Source organism: Lissotriton vulgaris, chromosome 11, assembly GCF_964263255.1.
Source record: "Lissotriton vulgaris chromosome 11, aLisVul1.2, whole genome shotgun sequence".
Taxonomy (NCBI): domain Eukaryota; kingdom Metazoa; phylum Chordata; class Amphibia; order Caudata; family Salamandridae; genus Lissotriton; species Lissotriton vulgaris.
Window position 1 is genome coordinate 948,162,697 of NC_141699.1, and position 19,792 is coordinate 948,182,488.

The 19,792-nt window shown below is 41.4% G+C and overlaps 1 protein-coding gene across 7 annotated transcripts in view; it reads left to right on the forward strand.

The window, feature by feature from the left end:
* The window catches only part of LOC147683727 (von Willebrand factor A domain-containing protein 5A-like), a 326,679-nt gene that overhangs the window by 286,641 nt on the left and 20,246 nt on the right, over nucleotides 1-19,792 (forward strand). For all 7 annotated transcript variants that reach the window (XM_086944103.1, XM_086944100.1, XM_086944105.1 and 4 more), the window contains one exon: nucleotides 12,955-13,032. In XM_086944103.1, coding sequence (XP_086800229.1) covers nucleotides 12,955-13,032 — 78 coding nt within the window. The remainder of the gene's footprint in view (nucleotides 1-12,954; nucleotides 13,033-19,792) is intronic.

A 19,792-nucleotide genomic window follows, 5' to 3' on the forward strand; every position in this document is an offset into this window, starting at 1 on the left:
CAGATATTCAGGAAGACCTAAGTAAAGGATGTTGGCGTAGTCTAGGCGCGAGCCTATTAGTGCTTGCACCGTGATCTTCTTATGCTCAAAAGATAGATAAGGCAAAAACTTACGCTACATCCTTAAGATGGCAAAGCACTTCCCAGTCAAGCCAGCAACCTGGGCTTTGAAGGAAAGAGTGTTATCAACCATCATACCCAAATTCTTAGCTGTAACCGAGTCGCTGGCAGGGGGAAACATGGCCGGAGGCCACCATTGCTTCCATCTTGGGTCTGCAGGACAACCAAAAAACAATATCTCGGATTTGTCGGAGTTGCATTTGAGGCCATTTTTCCCGAACCATTCAAACACAAACTCCAAACACCTCCGAATGGCTGCTCCATCGAAGTCACAGCCCCTGTCACAAGTGAACAGGAGTTGTGTATCATCCGCATAGGATATGATCTGGGCCCCTAGCTCCTCCACCTGTGCCGCCAGAGGTGTAAGGAAGATATTAAAGAGGGAGGGACTAAGTATGGAGCCCTGCGGGACCCCTACCTCAAGCTGCGGCATCAGGGCGGAGAAAAGGGGGAGCCCTGATCGTTTGTCTCCGGTCGGCCAAGAAAGACTGAAACCATGCAAACACCGTTCCCCGCAGCCCAATCTCCCAGAGTCTAGTTAGGAGGAGGTCGTGGGGAACGGTGTCGAAGGCCGCCGACAAACCTGGCTGACACACTAACTAGATAGGCTTTTCCTGGCAACATGCCACAACAGCTGTGATCATTCAACAGAAAGTGTGGCTCACTGGTTAGAGCAGGCAGACCCTGAAGCAGAGGTCAGACCCAGGACCAGGGTTCAATTCCCGACGCGGCAGGGTCTTGAGCTCAAATGTCCATGGACTCGATAATTCTCGCTTCGGTGCCTGACCTAATCATGGGTTCACACTCTGCAACTCTGGGCATTAAGCTTGCTTAATCTCCACAACTGCCCCCCGCGGCGGGATGCCTGGCTTTCACCTTGGGGATGCCCTGTAGGGGCTATCTCACAGGGAAAAGCCAGGACGGATTCCCAAGGCAAGCGCTTAGAGACCCCTGGGTGATAAGCGCTATATAAATCCAATATACAATACAATACATTATGTAGCTACCATTGGATAGCTGCCTAAAAACTGGATCTATCACTGCTGCTGGTGAACCGTGCAGGTGGCAAGAAAGGTTATTTGAAGAACCCTCACAGGCTCCGTGTAAATTAATACCTTTACACAAAAGTGTACCTCTTAGTGAGTTCTTACAATTTTTACCACTAAGAAATACTTCCTTTCCCCCACTCCAACATTTGTGTGTGTATGGTAAATTCCAGGCCGACTTAATGTATTCTTTATCCAACCTTTCATACATGCCTGCTGGTATGTGCTGTAGACAGTACTGAAATTGGAAAATCGCTACTGGTATTGTGATGGTGCCATGTATTATCCATTCTACGACTGGTTTCTCAGAAACAGTTAATGGTAATCTTTCCAGTTTTTCAATGCTCAGCACCGTATAGTCTGCTCCTCTTTGTGCCAATTATATTTGTTTATCTGTAAGGTTAAATACAGTAAACAATGACGTGGTGTTGATTAGACGCCATGGCACGTAGCCTGAACGGCGATTTTGTAACGTCCAGCCTAGCAGCATTATAGAACGTAATTGAGACTGGCCATGTTGTAACATTAGCAACTCTTGCTCTATTATGTCAATGGCAGATGATACAATGCTGTCCAAAGAATAAATTCTGGCGGACAGAATCGTTAACCCATTGTCCACTGCAGAGAGACCTTTCTCTAAATTAAAACGATCAATTTCTCATTTTTTTTCTGAAGTTTCCATTTGTGTGAACTTCCATGCTTCGTTGTAAGCAGCGTATATACCGGTGTATATGAAACGTTTTTGACGTGGCTTACGAGGTCCAAGTAAGAAGACTAGTAAATCAACGCCTTCTTTAAGTAAAGATAAGTGTTGTTTAATTTCTGGAAGTGTGGATTTCTGTAGCCACTCAAGGCATAGTTTTCCTACACTGTAAGTTGTTACTATCTCTGGATGTTGTCTCTGGGAGTATCTTGGATCTGGCATATTCACTGTGAACCCTTGTGTTTTGTTCAGAAATCTATCTTGACAGTTATTTTGTGTCTGTGGGCCAGATTAACCATTTTTTCCAATCAGGATTAGTTCTGTTGTGTTTTAAAATCTGTGTTACGTCTACCTCCTCATCAGCAGTGCTATTACTGTCAGGCGAGGGCTTACGTATGGACGGTTTGTTTAAATCTTTTTTCTTAGCTAAACCAAGACAAGATGTTTGTTGAACAGTGTCATTTAAAAACATTTTTTATTCTGGGATAATGCAGGCTCTGAATAAGGCCTCTAAACCTTGTACCTGCCAGTCTTTTGTGCCCCAAATACTTTTTGTCTCAATGTTTTCTTTCCAAAAGTTAAAACCTAATGTAGACAACTGAGCATAAAAGTTTGCAGAATAAATTTGTTTAGTATTGGTCAACATGTTTTTCATTCCGGTCTTATTCATATTTGAAATAAAACGTTTCTGGATTTGTGACATTAAACCCTGAGAAGTATGGCCACTTTTCATAAAATGTTTTTGAGCTGCCTTTTGGCGGTGTTGGACAATGTTCCCATTGATTGTAAGTAAAAACATTTCTAGGGTTTGCAGATTTGTGCAAATAATGGTGACCATAATGATTAAAACAATACATTTGTTCATAGTCTGATGAACTTTCTAAGTATTCTTGTTTTGTGAATTTAGCTGACATTTCTAATTCTGTTATCATGTTATTAACAGTCTCAAAGTCCCAATCATCAGAAAATGTGCTGGGTGAAACAAAGTCACTCAAAGAAACCTTAAACTGGTGTGGAATCTACAACAGTTCCACCGGGCCATAAATGTCCTAATCAGTTGTGTCCCATGCTATACCCCCAGGTATAGGAATGGCTGTGATGTTCACTATTGACCGGTCTCTTCGCTCAGTTGAGATGATTTGTGAGCTTTCAGGAGCAAGTTGATGTTCTTACTTGCTGTGTCCATTGTACTGTATTTTCCATCTATCATCTTTCCCAAACTTAAAACAAGAATGAGCCAAAGTAGGAGAAAAAGCACACCTAACACAATCCAAAATTCAACCCATGGTGAAACCAGATATGTATTTTCAAGTTGATGAAAGAGTGCTGTTATCTTTTCTTTGAAAGTTTGATTTGTTGGCGTTGTTTCAGGTTCACCGGGATCCTCAGAAAATGTATCAAAGTTGATAAAATAGCCAGAGGCAGTTCTGTCAATTGTTTTGAATCGTTGGAGCTGCTTCTTCCTTTGTCATATTTGTATAGTCAGATGCTATATGATTGTAGGCAGGTGTTTCTTTACGAATAGTTATTTGGGTCTCAAGAGGCACAAGTTCCATGGATTTGTTGCACAGTCCTTTTCTCACTGCAGGTTTATCAAATGTGATAAGTCTTTCAGTTAGAACGTCTTGGATTGTAGCAAGATTTGGTCGTCTGCTACATCTTGGGAGTCCACTGGGCCTACTACTTATTATCGGTCACATGATGTGGTTTGACCAGGTCGATGGACACAACTCTGTTCTCCCTTTTGCCAGCAAGCGGCGGTAGTAACACTGATCTTGTTCCGTGGATAGCTAAGACAGGTACTGCTTTCCTGTAAGTAGGCCCAAATTCCTTCTTCTCCCCAATCTTTGGATTCCAGATAGGTCTTGCTGGGACAGGTGGTTTATCTTCAGTGGTCATTTGCTTCTGTATTGTGTTACTTAGACTTTTTCTTGTTTCATTTAAGTCCTGTAAAATAGCCAAACGATCTTTGATATCAAAGGGTTTTTGTTCCACTACTGAAGTTTGACAATTGAGGTCTTTGATTATCATTCTAGTACCAAATAGTAATTCATATGAAGTGATTCCACCCAGAGAATTTCTTGGCAGATTGTTAAGACTACGTTGGACACTTATTAGATGTTTGACCCACCCATCACCCGAACCCAATACCCTAGCTGTTATAGATTGCTATATGCCACATTTTTTTTCTTTCCACTACTGCATTTCCCTCAGGATGGAATGGACTTGAGTACCGCAATGCAACGCCCAAATGGGCCATGGCCTCCTTGTAAGCCCAAGAGCTAAACGCAGGACCCTGGTCAGAATGTAGCGTGGCGATTGCGTATGTGCTGATAAAGACTCGCAAATCTTTTATAACCGTTTGGACGCCAGCCGAGTGCTGAGGCCACATCCAAATAAATCTTGCCCTAATAGTTCTTGGACCGCATCCGTCTATGGTGACATCTGCTTGTAGATAGTCTAATGCTGTCTAACAATGGTGTCTGAACTGGGCTGGCTACACTGTAGTCGGGTATCTGGTGGTTTTCAAAACTATGATATCTGTAACCGGTATCGCAGTTGATTCCGAATTCATAAACTTGGACGCTCATTCCTGGCCACCAGTACATCTCTTCTAATTCTATTAGAGATTGTAAGATCCCTTGGTGTGTCAGACCCTCTCCCATATGTGCTTCTAGAACCAAAGCACCTCTCCGGTTCCTGTTTGGAATGACTCTGTCCCCCACTCCAGGGATTCGAGCAAAAGGAACGGAGTTTGCATCAATTATGTATGTATATGTGAGTGGATAGTTTAGAGGTAATGCTGCATAGCTACCTTTCATTGAGGCTTTGACTGCTAGCAATGTTTCACCGTCTATTACTCTTTTTGAATGAGTGATTGTAGCTACAGAAGCCGTTTGCACAGCTGCCTTTGTGGCTTTGTCAGCCAAATAATTCCCTGCAACGGGAACGCCATCACGCTGATGACTCAGTGCATGAATCACATGAGTCTTTTGTAGTTCTTTCTGTAATTGAACTACTTGTTCCCAAAGCATTTTATGCTTAATTGTGCCACCTTTTGTGTTTTTGAAACCGTTTTGAACCCAGCTCAGCAAGAGTTCGTTGTAAGATTCAACGCAGAAATACGAATCGCACACTGAGTGTGGGGAATTCGTGATCGGTATTTTCAAGCGCCATCTTGAAAGCCTGTAATTCAGCTCGCTGAGCTGTACAGTCTCCTAGTGATTGAGTTTTAGTGACCATAGGTCTAAATTTTCCTTCATGCCAGCGACCTTTAACAATCGCGCACGCAGCACTATAGGCTTGTTTACCCCCAATTGCGGGCTGTGCTGATCCGTCTGTAAAAATTATACATCCGTAATGTTCTAGAGGCAGAATTTCAGTCGGCAGAGGACATTCGTGTTCGTATTGTAGAAGTTCTTGTGTTTTCAAGTAGGGGGTCAATAACATATTCAATGTCTGTTGCAGCAAGAGTATTAACCCATTGTATCCATCTCAGATGTAAAGCCTTAGCATTTGGAATGCTTGCTTTTGTTACTGCCTCTAAGGCAGGTACAGGCGTAACAATCATTATTCTTTTTCCCTGCGCTAGGGCTCTCTCTTTTGCTACTGCAGTTTGGACCGCTGTCAGAATTATTTCTGTTAAAGTGAATTTCATTTCAGCTTGTGTGTACAAGTGTGATTTGTGTGCTATTGGTACCTTTTCACCTTCATTAAAGGTCAGGTATGTGAATCCGCATCTCCCTGGGATGATTCGGATCACAAGGTTGCGCACGTAATTGTGTTTTTGCTAACATGTCTGTTTGGACTGAATGCAAAATTTCTGTTTGTTTTTTAGTCCAATTAGTTGGTTTGAAATCAGGTTTGATTATTCCTTAGAGATGTTTAACCCTTTCTGTGTAATTCAGAACGTAAGTTCTTACAAAATTCAGGAAACCTAGAATTGACATTACATTTTTCAGCGTCTTTGGAGGTTGGAGTAGCGTACATTTCTCTAGAAAGTTTGCTGCCAGGCTTTTGCCTTCACTTGAAAGTTCATATCCTAAGAATAGGACACTGTGGTGGGCAATTCGTGATTTCTTAAAATTGAATTTGTACCCTCAGAAGCGAACCCAAGTAGTATGGTGCTCACTCTTTTCAAGTGCACTTCCAAGTCGTCGTCTGTAAGATAGATGTCATCGACATAAGATAATGCCTCATCATCATACGTTTGTAGTAACTCTGTTACTCTGGCTGAAAATAACCCTGGACTATTCTTGAAACCCTGAGGGAGAAGGCAAAATTGTCCCTGTGTCCCCATTATTGACAAAGCGGTCAAGTACCTACTTTCTGGGGCAATGTTTTGACAGAAGAAACCATTAGAAATGTATAATGTTGTTTTGTATTTTTTCCACACAATGTTATTCATCAATGCTGCACTGTGTGCATTTTGTACTACAAAAGTTTTGCAACAAGAGTTTAAGTGTCTGTAGTCCAAAACTAGACGATATGTATTGTCTGGCTTGGAGACAGGAAACAAAGGATTGTTCATAGATGAGGTGCATGTTTCAATCACCCCTTGGTTTTCAAGTTGACTTAAAATCTCCCTGACCTGTTTTTTAGCTTTCTGTTTTACAGGATATTGCCTTTGCATTGTTGTTTGATTTTTTAACTGGATTTTATGGTGAGGAGAATCCTCATTCCATCCTATGCGATTTTTGTATAATGCTGGAGCCTGAGCTACTGCCCATTTCCAGGCATATGTGTATTTTTTATGAATTGGAATGTCATTTGAAAAGGCTGGCATAATTATGTCTTCGCCATGTGGGCATTCCCTGACAAATTCAGGTGGCCAGTCTTGTTCAGCTAGAAAAATGTCATAACCCTTAGATAGCTTTTCCCAAAAGAGTGCTTTTATTTTCCTAGTTATGTCCCCCTCCATCCGGAGTGTTACTTCATAAACTTATGGGGTACACTAACCCTAGTGTTGGCAGTTTCAACTTGAATGCATTCATTCAAGTCCACTGTCTCCAGATGATCCTTCAGGATCTTGCGAGCTATGGTGATTTCTGCTGCGCTGTCTAGCATTGTCTGGGCCCCCTCCCCGTTCTTGAGTTGTGTCCTCAAGATCCTCGGCATGTCTGATCTTTATGCTTGCTACCTTCTTCTTCGTGAATTGAGTTTTCTTATTTTTTGGAACGTGCTGATAGTCTTTGGACTTCACACGTTCTTCTTTGTGTTCTGATCGTCCTCTTCTTTCGGATTTCTGCGAGGAAGACTGAAAGGTACGAGAGGAACGTGTATCAGTATCTTTATCTATCAGGTTTTCTCAAATTTTCCCTATTTCTGAGGTTATACCTCTTTTCAGAGGGCTCCCGTTGGGGAGACCTTCCTCTGGACTGAGAACGCTTCTCTTTAGGAAGTGTTTGTTTAGTATTTTCCCACTTCTTTTTAGGAGTAGTGAGAATATTTTTAATAAAAACATTTTCAAGATTTTCAGTTAGTTGGGGTTTTAGTGGTTTTCCACCCAAACTATCTCTACCTAGCTCTTCATATGATTTTTCAATAATTCTTGCAAGTTCATTTGGTTGCTCTGCTATATCTGTTTCTTTAAGCTTTTGGAGGATTGCCACGGATGCTGCTTCACCTTAATTGTTGGCTAATAGTATAGCCGAGACCTGCTTAAAATCTTTTAGTAATTTCATACCAAGATTTAAGGCAGGTGCTGGTTCATATTCATTTTGAATCTGTCTTAGGACATCTGGTATTAACGCCATAGACGGAACACCATGCGTTTTTGTGTAGATTGAAGCAAAGACTGTACCCCAAGTCTCACTGTCCTCCACATGTGGTGCAATCCCCATTAGTAAACATATTGTCAGAATTCTGTGTTTCTCTAGAGGTGTACTATCAGGGAATACTGCCTCAATTTGAGTAATTTTCTGAGCTAACCAGAACGGAAGGTGTTCCCTTTTTGCGGACAGTTTACCAATGACTGATTGTATAGTCTGAAGTGTAATTTTGTTTGTGTTCCTCTGATGAGGGGTGTGCTGTGGGATCCTTTTAGCAGGTTGGACTGGTTAGGTCCGCATGACATATTGATCCAATTGTCTATGTATTTTAATTAACTGTTTTAGCTGTGCTAACAGTTCTTGGCCTGTCATCCGTTCAATGTCAGAATGTGGTGTATAGCTGGCCATGTAGCTCCTGGTCTACCGAGTGGACCGAGCCTGGTAATCTGATTTCGATGTTGTAGGGCGCCTTTAAACCAGAGCTAATGCTCTTGGTAAGTTAGTGGAATTTCAACGTCCTCGAAAGGGACGTATTCCGCTGGAGATTCCTCTACTTTGTAGTAGTGGAACACATTTGTTGTTGGATTTGCTTGTGGAAAGATAATCCATGAATAGAATACCTCTGTCTGTCGATATTCATGTGACTCTATGACAAATATAACTCTACCACCTCTGGGTGATAGGCCATTTTCTATACGTTTTATGGCTATAGTTTTCCGGGATGATTATACCATCATCGTCGTCTTCATTAAACCTTGTAACGTCTAAACCCGGTTGGTTTGCATTTACTGCAGTCCACGGGTCGCGTTGTTTTCGCCCTTATCCGGCATTGTTTAATGAAAGTTTGCAGAGCAAGTTTCAAGGAAACAAAGATTAGGTGCACAATATTTTGGAACACTGTATCCTTCAACGTTGAACAAACCAAAAACTAATACATAGGATTTTTCGTCCTACTCAGTTTTGGCAGATATTATCCTTTCACCCACTCCAGACGTCTTTTGGAGTTTTTACGGGAAAACGGGGTCTGTGTGAAAAGCACAACTGAGTTACTCTAGTATCTAGCGTTAAATTATCGCCTTACCAAACGTTGGGCGTCATGGAGTGTAGTTCCTATATTCCCAATAGGCTTTGCGCATTGGAATAATTTATACTACAGTTTAGACGTAGTATAACAAAAAGACCAGTAGGTAGCCTCCCATATGGGATGCAGGTAGAAATGTCTATAATCTCATCTATCACTCTGCTGCAAAGCAACAACAAAGACATTTACAACAGTTATCTGGGATTTTCTGTCTCAGGAGCACCAGAGACTTAGTGTACTATAGAGCTATTTATTCCTTGTTTAACATTAGTTTGATGGCAAACATCAAACAAGGGAAGGTGCAAACAGATCTTTTTAAAGATATTAGAGTATTGTCAGCAATTCTCCATCCTAGTGTGTTTGATGATGGTTATGAGTATTTAATTTTGCATGAGTTTATTTTGTATCAGAATTATATTTGTAGTCTTGTGTAAGCTTTGTTTAGGCACCAAAGGCATTGAGGCGCTGCACAAGATATTCCAATAAGTACTGCAATCAGTAAATGGTTTAACTTGCATATAGGGACCTTTCTAAAGTTGAACAGACATCACAATATTAAGTGTTTAAACATAATGCCTGACTGACTTTTGAACAACATAAAAGTCAAAACTGTGCAAGACTGGGTTCACGCACACCATCAGGCTATGTAGGCCTTAGTCCTGGCTAACTCACTGTGCACCATCTGTACCACTAACCTGGAAAGGTAACAGTGGTATGTGCAACCTCCGATCATGATAACGCTGACTTCCAAAGGAAATCTTGGAAACAGATCTAACCCGTTTTGTTTAGCAACGCATGCTTGCCCAAAGGGAGACACAAGAAATACTCGAATTGGCATTTCAAACATTTATTGAAGCAATAATATTCTTGTGTAAGATTTGTGCAGTGATTGATAGAATGAAACGAAGCAGAGTAATCAGCACACAAGAATGGTAAAGAAAAAGAATAGTTCGACCATTGTAGTGTTACATGGATTATATTTTTGCATGTAATTATAGTTATACTGCTACCCAGCTCTCCCTACCCTAGTGTGCCTAGTGTGGGTAAATCCACCAGAATCCATGTGGGTAAACTAGCTCCCCAGTTACCTGTTGATATGTTTAATATAGGCCCCTTTTTGTGTAGAGCTGGGCACCATCCTTCTCAAGAGGTAAACAGGATTCAGCTGGGCTGGAATTCCGGCATGGTACGAACTTGACAGTGTCAGCAAAATGCTCCTCTGTTTAAACAAAGTAGTTATGTTGTTTATATAATAAACATCACCCATGATACCATGCTTGAAGCCCAGTCAAGCTGTCATTATTGATTCTATTCTTGCAGAGCTGTCCCGAGTGAACAACAGACATTAACATTTTGCACAGTGAACTTAGTCCTCGTATGGATGTTCAAGGCTCTGATAATATGCCTACAAAAAAATGTAAACAAAGCCATTTCAGTGAATTTTATACCTTAAGGGCATGCAAACAAATGTGTGTCATGTGTCAACGTTTAAGAAAGATGTCAACTTTAAATGTGAGCCTGTAAAAGGATGGTGTTCTTGCCCGTGGCCTAACTGACCAGATAGCAGATCAGGTAATACTTTTATACTTGATTTTAAATATTTTATCATTGCATCCTACATAGAAATGGTACATTTCGAGATTAGTCTAGAATTTACATTCAGAGAAGTAAATAAGGAATGTGTCTGGTTGGTGGGGTAATAACCTATTGGCTCCCATGTTGTAGATTAAGTACTGTGCTTGAGTATCGGTTGCGTGGTGAGCAGCTGTAGACTCATGGTTTTAACCCCACCCTCGGTCACTTGATGGTGTTATTTTTTTGTTTGTTTTTTATAGAGCATATATTACCCAAAGGACATCAAAGCATTTTACAATAAACCAAGATGGACCCAGAAGCAGTCGTTACTATAATATCAAACTCTGTATAGATTAGAAAGCAAATGAAAGTAAAACTTAACAGAAATCGTTAAAACCAGCACAGATGGGAAGTAGTAAAGGTACAGTTTGAAGAAAAAGAGGGGTGCTCATAGGACTCTATAGGTGAATGTGGAGAGTTCAGGAGAAGAAGGTTCTAGAAGTTAAGTAGAATTGGATGGAAGCAATATTTTCCTAGACTTTCTCTGTAGGGCACAGTCTTAAGGAGGTTTTCTAGAGTCCAGCGGTAAAGGCTGGATCTTTAATGTTGCTGGTAGAGTTTGTATTATAGCAATGCCACTGAATGACAGAAACGATGCTTACCTGTCAATGACTGATGAAGTTTCAGACTTCAGGCTAGATTCCCTTCTGTGTCTTGTTTTTTTTATATTTCACCTCCAGCAGGTATTAACTTTGTCTGATACAGAAGAGGTAAATGCAGAGGTGTTGATAGCTTTGAATGGTAAATTCAACACCCTCCAGGAGTCTTGGGAAACCTGCACCTCTGCTTGAATGTAGAGCTAATTCAGTAAACTCCACTGTCACACACTGATATTCAGTCAGCTGAGTAACATGTGAGGGAACTGTAGTAGCTTAAGAGAAAGCACAGTGATTGCATTGATTGGCATTGATGATTTAAAAGAAATAACTCTGAAAACCTGAACTTCAACTGTGAGTAGCTCTTGGAAAGCTGTTTGTATGATTTAGTCAGTATGCTTGAACTGAGCCATTAGGTTTATAATTGTGAACTATTTATTTGCTCTATTGATGGGTTTTGTAAATCTGGACTAGATTTGTGCACAAGTGGGTGATTGTTGTCAGGTTTTGGAACATATGATATGAGTAGGTATTTGAATGGTGAGATTTAGTTTGCTAGTGACATTTTAGATTTGGATTCCTGTCTTTGTGCTCTCTGATTTCTTATTTTATTTTGGCTGTTGGCTTTTCTTTGATATTAGGGTTCGGGTTGTCATTATCCACTTTGAAAATGTTATGGAAAGAAGACATTTAGCTATTTTCTGATGTCTCAGTTGATGATTTTCTGGTGGTTTGTAATGTTCTTCTGCATTAGTAGAACCGTAGATGGTACTGTTATAATTCTTGATCTGAGAGATGCCATAGCGGTTAGTGGCAGTTTTGTGGGGGTAAACCTAGTAGCCATGTCCCTTCTACAAAAAAGTAATCCCCAGATATTGCAAGACTCTGGGGACTGATCAACCACAATACATCAGAGCACACCGGATCACTATATCTATAATCCAATAAGATAGTGAAACAAACAATAGTGGAGATTCTTCCCCGAGATGCGTTCCAATTGTCCTTGTCAAGTGTCCTTTCAATAAAGTTTCAAGCATCCTTCTGAATCAGGTCTTTTCCGTTTAACATTTATTTCCAATTTTCTCAACATACGAAGAACGGCAGCCGACGTGCGTTTTACCCACTGGGCTTTTTCAAGGCTCTGTGTTGGGTATTTATTGTTTTATTTCCTTTGCCAATCAACGCTGGCCCGGCTTGATGAAGGGAGGTTTCCGTTTAGAATAATTATGGAGAGAGTAGCAAGTAACGTTTGACCAGTAGTGGAGCAGAGGAAATAGATTTTTATTGTTTCGAATTTCAGTTTCATTACTGTTGAGGCACTGTACAATATTTCATGTTATATTGATTTATGTAGCGCACTAATCGCCGGAGAGGGTATCCAGACACTTGGCTAGGTGTGTAGGTATGAGAGCTCCAAAGTACTGATACGAAGAGCCAGGTCTTCAGTTTCTTGTGGAACTAAAGAAGTCAGGAGGAGGGTTCTGATTGTGTTGGGAGGGAGGTTGGTCCATGTATTCGTTGCAATGTAGGAGAATAAGCAACCTCCAAGTTTGCCTTCGCAGATGCGTGGAATGTGTGAGAGTGAGGCAGAGCGTATGTATCTGGTGGGTTGACGAAAGTGTATGCAGCTGTTCAGGTATTCTGGTCCTGTGATGTGTAGGGCTCTGTATGTGTGCTTGAGAAGTACACATTGCCTCAAATGTAAGCATAACTGCTTTGGTCCATGCTACCAGTGGGTTAAGCTCAGGTTTATTTGGTCACTTTTGTGGTTCACCCTGACAAGTGTTGTGATTATTTGAGGTGGGTTCGCACTCAAACACAACAAATACCCACATTTAGTACAGTCGCCTTTACGTGTTTACCATTCTTGTTGGATATTCACACAAATACACCAGTGTCTAGTGTGAGAACAATGTTTGAGATTGTGAGCTGGGGAGGAGCTTTTAACTTAATACATCTCTGTTATGTCTGAAATAATATCAGTGTTGTGTTTTATTTTACAGCACCTCCCCAACACTTAGGAGGTATCAGTTTGATGCAAGACTGTTCAACCTTCAGTGCCAACAGTGCTGATATTGCAGGTAAGCACTAAGTAGTGGCCAGATGGTCTCACTCTCCTGCAGGAAGCCAATTCTCCAGGAGGCCGGGTGCCTGCACTATTTTCTTCTTTAATTTAAGTGGGTTTTTAATTATGAATGATGTTCATCAAGGCAAATCATTGTTAAGCTTAAATAACCACTTTGGGGCACCTGAGCCTTTCACAGACAGAAATAAATTAAAAACAAGAAAATATTGGTTTTCAGACAATATTATTAATAGCAAATTTGGAAATCAATAACAATTGAACAGAAGAGAGAGATAACAAGAAAGTGGATTCTATAGTGGAAATTATTACTGTGTGTAAAGCCTGAGCTTTAAGGTCGCCTTAGAGGCTTAGGCTTATAGTAACATTGAAGTTCCTGGTCTATGAGGGAACAATGGGATTGGTTCATTTACATGCCAAAAATCAGTAGATGTTCCGCCATTAGATTTCAAAAAAGTTATGTTTCATCACTTGACAAGACAGTTGGTTTTATGGTTATTTCTATCTCCAGATTCTCCACCTCATGAAACTCCCCTAGGTGACAGCAGCTTGAAATGGCTTTCCTGCACCAGTTGGTGGTGCTGTGGCTTCATCTCAACTTCAGTACTTCTGCAGTAGGCGATCTCTGTGTTTAGTCATAATCTTGTGAATAGTCCCACCCATGTGCAGGGACCCCAGAGCAATCAAAATAGTCTCTTAAGTTGTCTTCTTCTGCAGTCCTGCATAGATACTTAAGAGAAATTCAAAGACAAATAATGAAGCCTAAAACTAAAAGGCTACATTGGCCAGCACTTCATCATGAAGTGAAAAGGATAGCCAAATAATATCACATTTTACACATTTTGCTAAGTTTCACACATACATAGAGAAACTCCCCTTCACAAAAATCCTTTGAAATGATAGAGAGGAAGGGTTGGAAAGACAAGCCCCCATAGGCTGCCATTATGTGTCTGGAAAAGGGATACCGTGCCTTTAAGGAACTCTCCAGAGACCCTCGGTATCCCAGGATGCACAGCCAAAGTCCTTTTACTTTCAGTTCTTTTTTCCGGCTCCTGCTAGCAGGACCCTGGAGCATTGAGCTCTACCTTTTTGGGTATTACTTCAATTTTTGGCACTTTTGCAGTGTTTTGAGTGTTTCACTCGACGTCTGGGGTCTTCCTCTTCCAGTTGCTTTGCTTTTTGGCAAGTTGTGCCACCTCTTTCTGTCGAAAATGCCAGCTTTATTTGACAAGTGCCCTGAGTGTGGTAGGAAGAAGGCTAAATCTGACCCCCACAGAGTATGCATACTCTGTCTCCCTTCCACCCATGTCCCTGACTCCTGTGAAATCTATCACTCGATCTCCAGGAGGACCCTGCGTGACAGGGAGAAGATTCGTCTCCAAGGCCTGGAGCAGAGGAGACAAGGACCAGGTGGGACTTCTGGGCATGGAGGGAGTCTGTCATCGTCCTCTGCCCGTACATCGGTCTCTGGGTGGGTCCCCAGTCAAGAAAAGGCCGTGAAAAGGCAACGGTCCCGGTCGACGTCAAGGGCCTCGACGTCGTCGTCGAGAGGTATGACCACCAACATTGTCCCCCCTTGACCCAGGGCTATTGGGTCGAAGCGGCCTGTCGCCGTTCGACGTCGAGGAGAAGGACGTCGAGACCTCGGACGAGGTCGACGTCGAGGACTTCACGACGTCGACACACAATCAACGTTGTGATGTGTCCCGAAGGCGCTCGCCGTCGAGGCGGCATCACCGTTCACCGTCGACGCGAAGGTCGACGTCGAGGAGAGATAAGTCGACGTCGAGGAGAAGACGTTCGACGTCGAGGAGTTCGTCGACGTCGGGAAGGTCAACGTCGAGAAAAGAGAAGTCGAAGAGGTCAACGTCGAGGAGAGAAAAATCGACGTTGAGGAGACAGTCAAGGCCCAGGACGGTGTCTAGTGCCTTGGTGGTTAGTCTATTGTCTTCATCGGCGAGTTCCCGGTCGGGGCGGCGCCGGTGCTCGTCCGCAAAGAGGTCAGCCTTCAGAGCATCCTCCTCGAGGCCTGCTCGTAAGAAGAGGAGAGTGCTTACGTCACCGGAATCTGATTATTCACGGACCTATTCGCCCTCTAGGCCCAGGACTCCTATACCTCCCAGTCTTCCGCCACTGCCTCCTAGGAAGCCTTCTCCTTCTCCTCCTCCTCCGCCCCTGCCTCCACCACCTCCGCCTCCTCCTCCCCCGCACACACACACTTTGTTATGGTTTACACCCACACTGCGGTCCATCTTCACCAGTGTTGTGCAGGATATGTATACCCTATGTAATATTTTGAGCTGGACTAGTCTGAAACAATGGAATTTCAATATTGTTCTCACCAGACTAATGGGTCTACAATTTGAACCATTACATAATTGTTCCCTGCAATTTCTATTTTGGAAGGTCGCCTTTTCAATTGCCTTTACTTCACTTAGCCAAGTTGAGGAGCTCCAGGCACTAACCTTAGAAGAGCCTTTCTTCCAACTACAACCCAGAATTCCTTCCAAAGGTGGGCTCCTCCTTCCACCTAAAATCAGTTGAGTTATCCGTTTTCTTTCCTCATCTAGACTCGGTTGCAGAAAGGCTCAACACACCCTAGATGTTAAAACATTACATTGACTGAACTAAAGATTTCCATATAATCAAACTTTTTACCCCCTCACAAAAGAAAGTCCATATCCAAATCAGGCATTTCTTGATGGAGAAGTGAATGCATTCAGTTGTGTTACGCCGAAGCTAAAAGGACTTTACTTACACCCCCTAGAGAACACTCTACTTGTAAAATAGGGGGTTCCGTGACTTTCCTGGGCAATATCCCAATAGCTGACATATGTAAGTTAACTACATAGTCTAAATCACTCACTTTCACTAAGCGTTATTGTGTGGATGTTCTAGCACGCCAACAAGCTAATGTGGGTCAGGCAGTGCTAAGTACAGTTTTTCAAACAACTGCAACACCCACAGGTTAGCCACCACTTTTGGAGGGCACCGCTTTACGGTCTATATAAAGCATGTGTATCTACAGCCACACATGTCTTGAATGAATTATGTTACTTACCCTGTAAGCATCTGTTCTTGGCATGTAGTGCTGTAGAATCACATACAACCACCCTCCTCCCTGGGCACCTGTGGTCATTGCAGTTCCTTTTACCTTTTCATATTCATGGAAATCTCTTTACTGATACTTACACTCTATTCTCACCAGCCTGCAGGAAAACAATTTAAGAGTGGAGTTGATGCCCATGCGCATTATCTCCAAGAGGAGGAGTCACTGTACCTCGTGAATCGAAAGACTTCTTCAAAGAAAAACAACTTGCACGCATCCGGACCCAACACTAGATGACAGGAGTATCCAAAGCATGTAAATCTATAGCACTACATGCTAAAAACAGATGCTTACAGGGTAAGTAACACAATCCTACCAAAGTTAGGTAACTCTTTTTTTGTCTAACCATTTAGATATGTAAGTTCTCCTTAGAGGCTTCAGATTTCTGCACCATCCCACTATTGGCCCAATGTTATCTTTCAGCTGGACAAATTCCTTATTATAAAACGCCTCTCAAGGTTTATATCCTTTGAGATGCTTATGCTAAAACGTTCTGTAGGGCTCTTTTGTGGTCCTCAACAGCAGACATTTGTCTTTCTGACTTAATAGGTGCCAGGAACAGTGTCAATTCAAAATATTTATGTCCTTTACTAACAGTAGTAGATTAAATGATTTAAGCAAATAAAACAAGTTTCTGTTTATACAGTTTCAGAAAAAAACACAGTTACTTGATTAGATGAGCATTTGGTGGTAGTGAGATCCAGGTTTGCGAATATATGTTGGAAGCTTTGATGTGCTTTTTTAAGAAGAATAGTTTTAAGGACAGGGTGGCTTATATGATTTTATGTAAACCCTCAGAAAGAATGAGGTTGTTACCATGTAAATGTGCACCCCACTTAGTATAGTTTATGCTAAGCAAGCAATTATTAACACACTTCTGATTTATTATACATTTATCTACAAGTGAGTGAGAGGGTCAAAACAGAGACTAGCTCTAGAGATAAAAAGATCTGTACCATGGTCTGTGTCAAGGTCTTTTGGGAACAACCAAAATTTTTGTTTGTCAACCACGACAACATTTACAAAATCAACCCACTCGCAACTAAATGTTAGACCACCACAAGAAAGTCAACTGCAGAATGCTGAGCAGGAAAGGCACTCTAGATCATTGCTTCCCAAACGTTTTAGTACCATGAACCAATTGTTAGAAAAACAAACATTTGCGACCCACCTAGCTTTAATGGATGTAAGGCTGGTGATTTTTTTTAATGTAACTAAAGCGTTATGTGGTAGCGTACTGTCATTCTCAGACAGCACGTTTTCCATTGAAATGGCCACTAAATTTGTGCAGACATACAGTTTTAATAATAAAACTATATTGCACACAAATGACAGTACATGGAAATTGGGTTTCCGTGAATATTTAGCATTTATGCATCACCACATAGTGTCTTGATTCGTTTTGAACCTATCAAAATCTTTGAATCCATCACACTTCAGAATTACCCAAACAAATCTTAATTTTTGCTTTCCTAACTGCTGAACGTGTGCAGCTCATTTACTGGTATTTACTTTTTATTGTGTGGTACAAACACATTTCATGTTACAGGCTTTCCTTTTACACTTCCTCAACCTCAGCAAGATTGGCACGTAGTTCACTTTACTTGTCTTTCTCTAACTGTAAACTGAGATTATTTTGTAAACACGAATCCCCTTGTTAAAAATAAATAGCAATTTGTCAGAAGACAGAGTCTGACATTGGATCCTTGTTTTTGAAGCACAGCAAATGTAACCTGATGAATACAGCATTCAAAGGCATCTTTATTTATTGTTTGGACATTCGTGAGCTACCAAAAATCTTCTCACAGTTTGGGAAACAATGCTCTAGAGTATTTTGACTGTACAAACTTGGAACTCACAAAACTGTACAAGCTAAGGAACCGAGACTAAGATGCATCTCACGTCTTCACTTTTTTCCCAAAGACAAATACCACAACCCTTACTGACAAACCTAGGAAGCAAACATGCCCCTCTATTGGAAGAAGGCACATTGAGACAAGAGCAACAAAAGAATAAGAAAGGAGAAAAATTAATGGACAACTAGAGACACCAAGATGAGCAATTTTAAATATAGTCCTTTAAATAACTTGGCTTCGTCTGGATTATTTTCTCCTTGGCAAGATAATGATCAACTGTGCCAAGTACATTCCCATCACGCTTGTTCTTCCACTTATGATAGCCTAATATATGACCTCTCCCGAACATTGGTTTGAACATCTTGATCTATTGGAGTTTTGCACAGAATAGCCACACCACTCAAATTCCAAATTTGCACATCTGCTGTTTTTACAGCATTGTTAAACTATTTTACTTCTGTTCATGGTTCAGAAATTTTGTACCATGACCTAACCGTCACAGGCAAACAAATTCTAATACAGTCACCCACACTCACTTCACAATTCTTTACAGTGTTTTTTACAGCTCAGAGCACTGCTTTCTTTCCACCATCTTCATCTCCTCAGACTCCACTCACTCATAGCTCAGTAATACCATCACCCAACCATTGTTCCACATCAACCATCTTCGAACCGTTTTCGCGTTGGACGTACAATCTCTGAAGAACTCAAATGGAGTCCTACCCTACCTGTTGGCACATGGGGTGAAAGTCAATAAGCTGATTCTGCACTTCGTTCTTCCAGAACAAGAAATAAACATGAAAGGGTATTTCTATGCAGTCATAGAGTTCAGTAGTCCTGGGTAAAAGTTATTAGGCTATGAAAGGGATAGTATTTTGGGTTAGCCCTACTACAAAGAGTTGGGAATCTCTCTGGATCTTAATGCCCAACCTCACGTGTGTGTGAAGCAGCTGGAAGACGAATGTTAGGATTTTGCCAAACATTTCCCATATTTAAATACAAGTTGGGCTGTTCTAAAATGTATATACACAGAATAAAACTGAGAGAAAGAGCCATTGTTGTAGTTTCCAAGGTAAGGAAGATGTCTCTAAATGTATAATATTTTGTTTGTAGTAAACTAAAGCGGCAGGGATAATAACACTGGTCAAAGCCACCAATTGGTTGTGATGACGGCAAGTAGGCAGAATTTACCTCTTCAGGAATTCTTGAAACACCTGATGAAATGTCCATTCGCTGGAAAGATGTTTCGTGCTTCAAATGATGCTTGAACACACTTGCAGAAATCCACCCTGATAGAATTGGGCAATAAATATGGCATTCTATTTGCAAGCACTTGATGTAGATTTTGCAGTCTGTACCGAGCATTACTCTGTTTCACCTTATATGTCTGGACATCGAAGACCTACCATGCCTCTTACATTGAAGTTGTTTTATGTAGACATTAGCACTGGGTCCATTTCCTTATGTCCTATCTTAAGAACGTGCTTGAGAATGCATTGGAACTTACTGACTTAAAGTTCTTCTCTGCCAGTGGATGTTGAGCACCTCTGAATATGCATCCTGTATCTCCATGACTTATTCCAGAAAATAGAATCTTCTTAAAGTTCCAGGGAAGCCATGTTCTGCTCATCGTATGCCATTTCACAGTCAATAAGCCATGGGGGTTTGTGTGGGATAAGTATATACATTGGTGATCTTTACCTTAGTAACATTCATTGGGCATCATAGCTATTCTTGTAAGTTTTCTCAGCTTCTGGTAGGCTTGTTTTGTTGACCAGGAGCATATTTAAGTG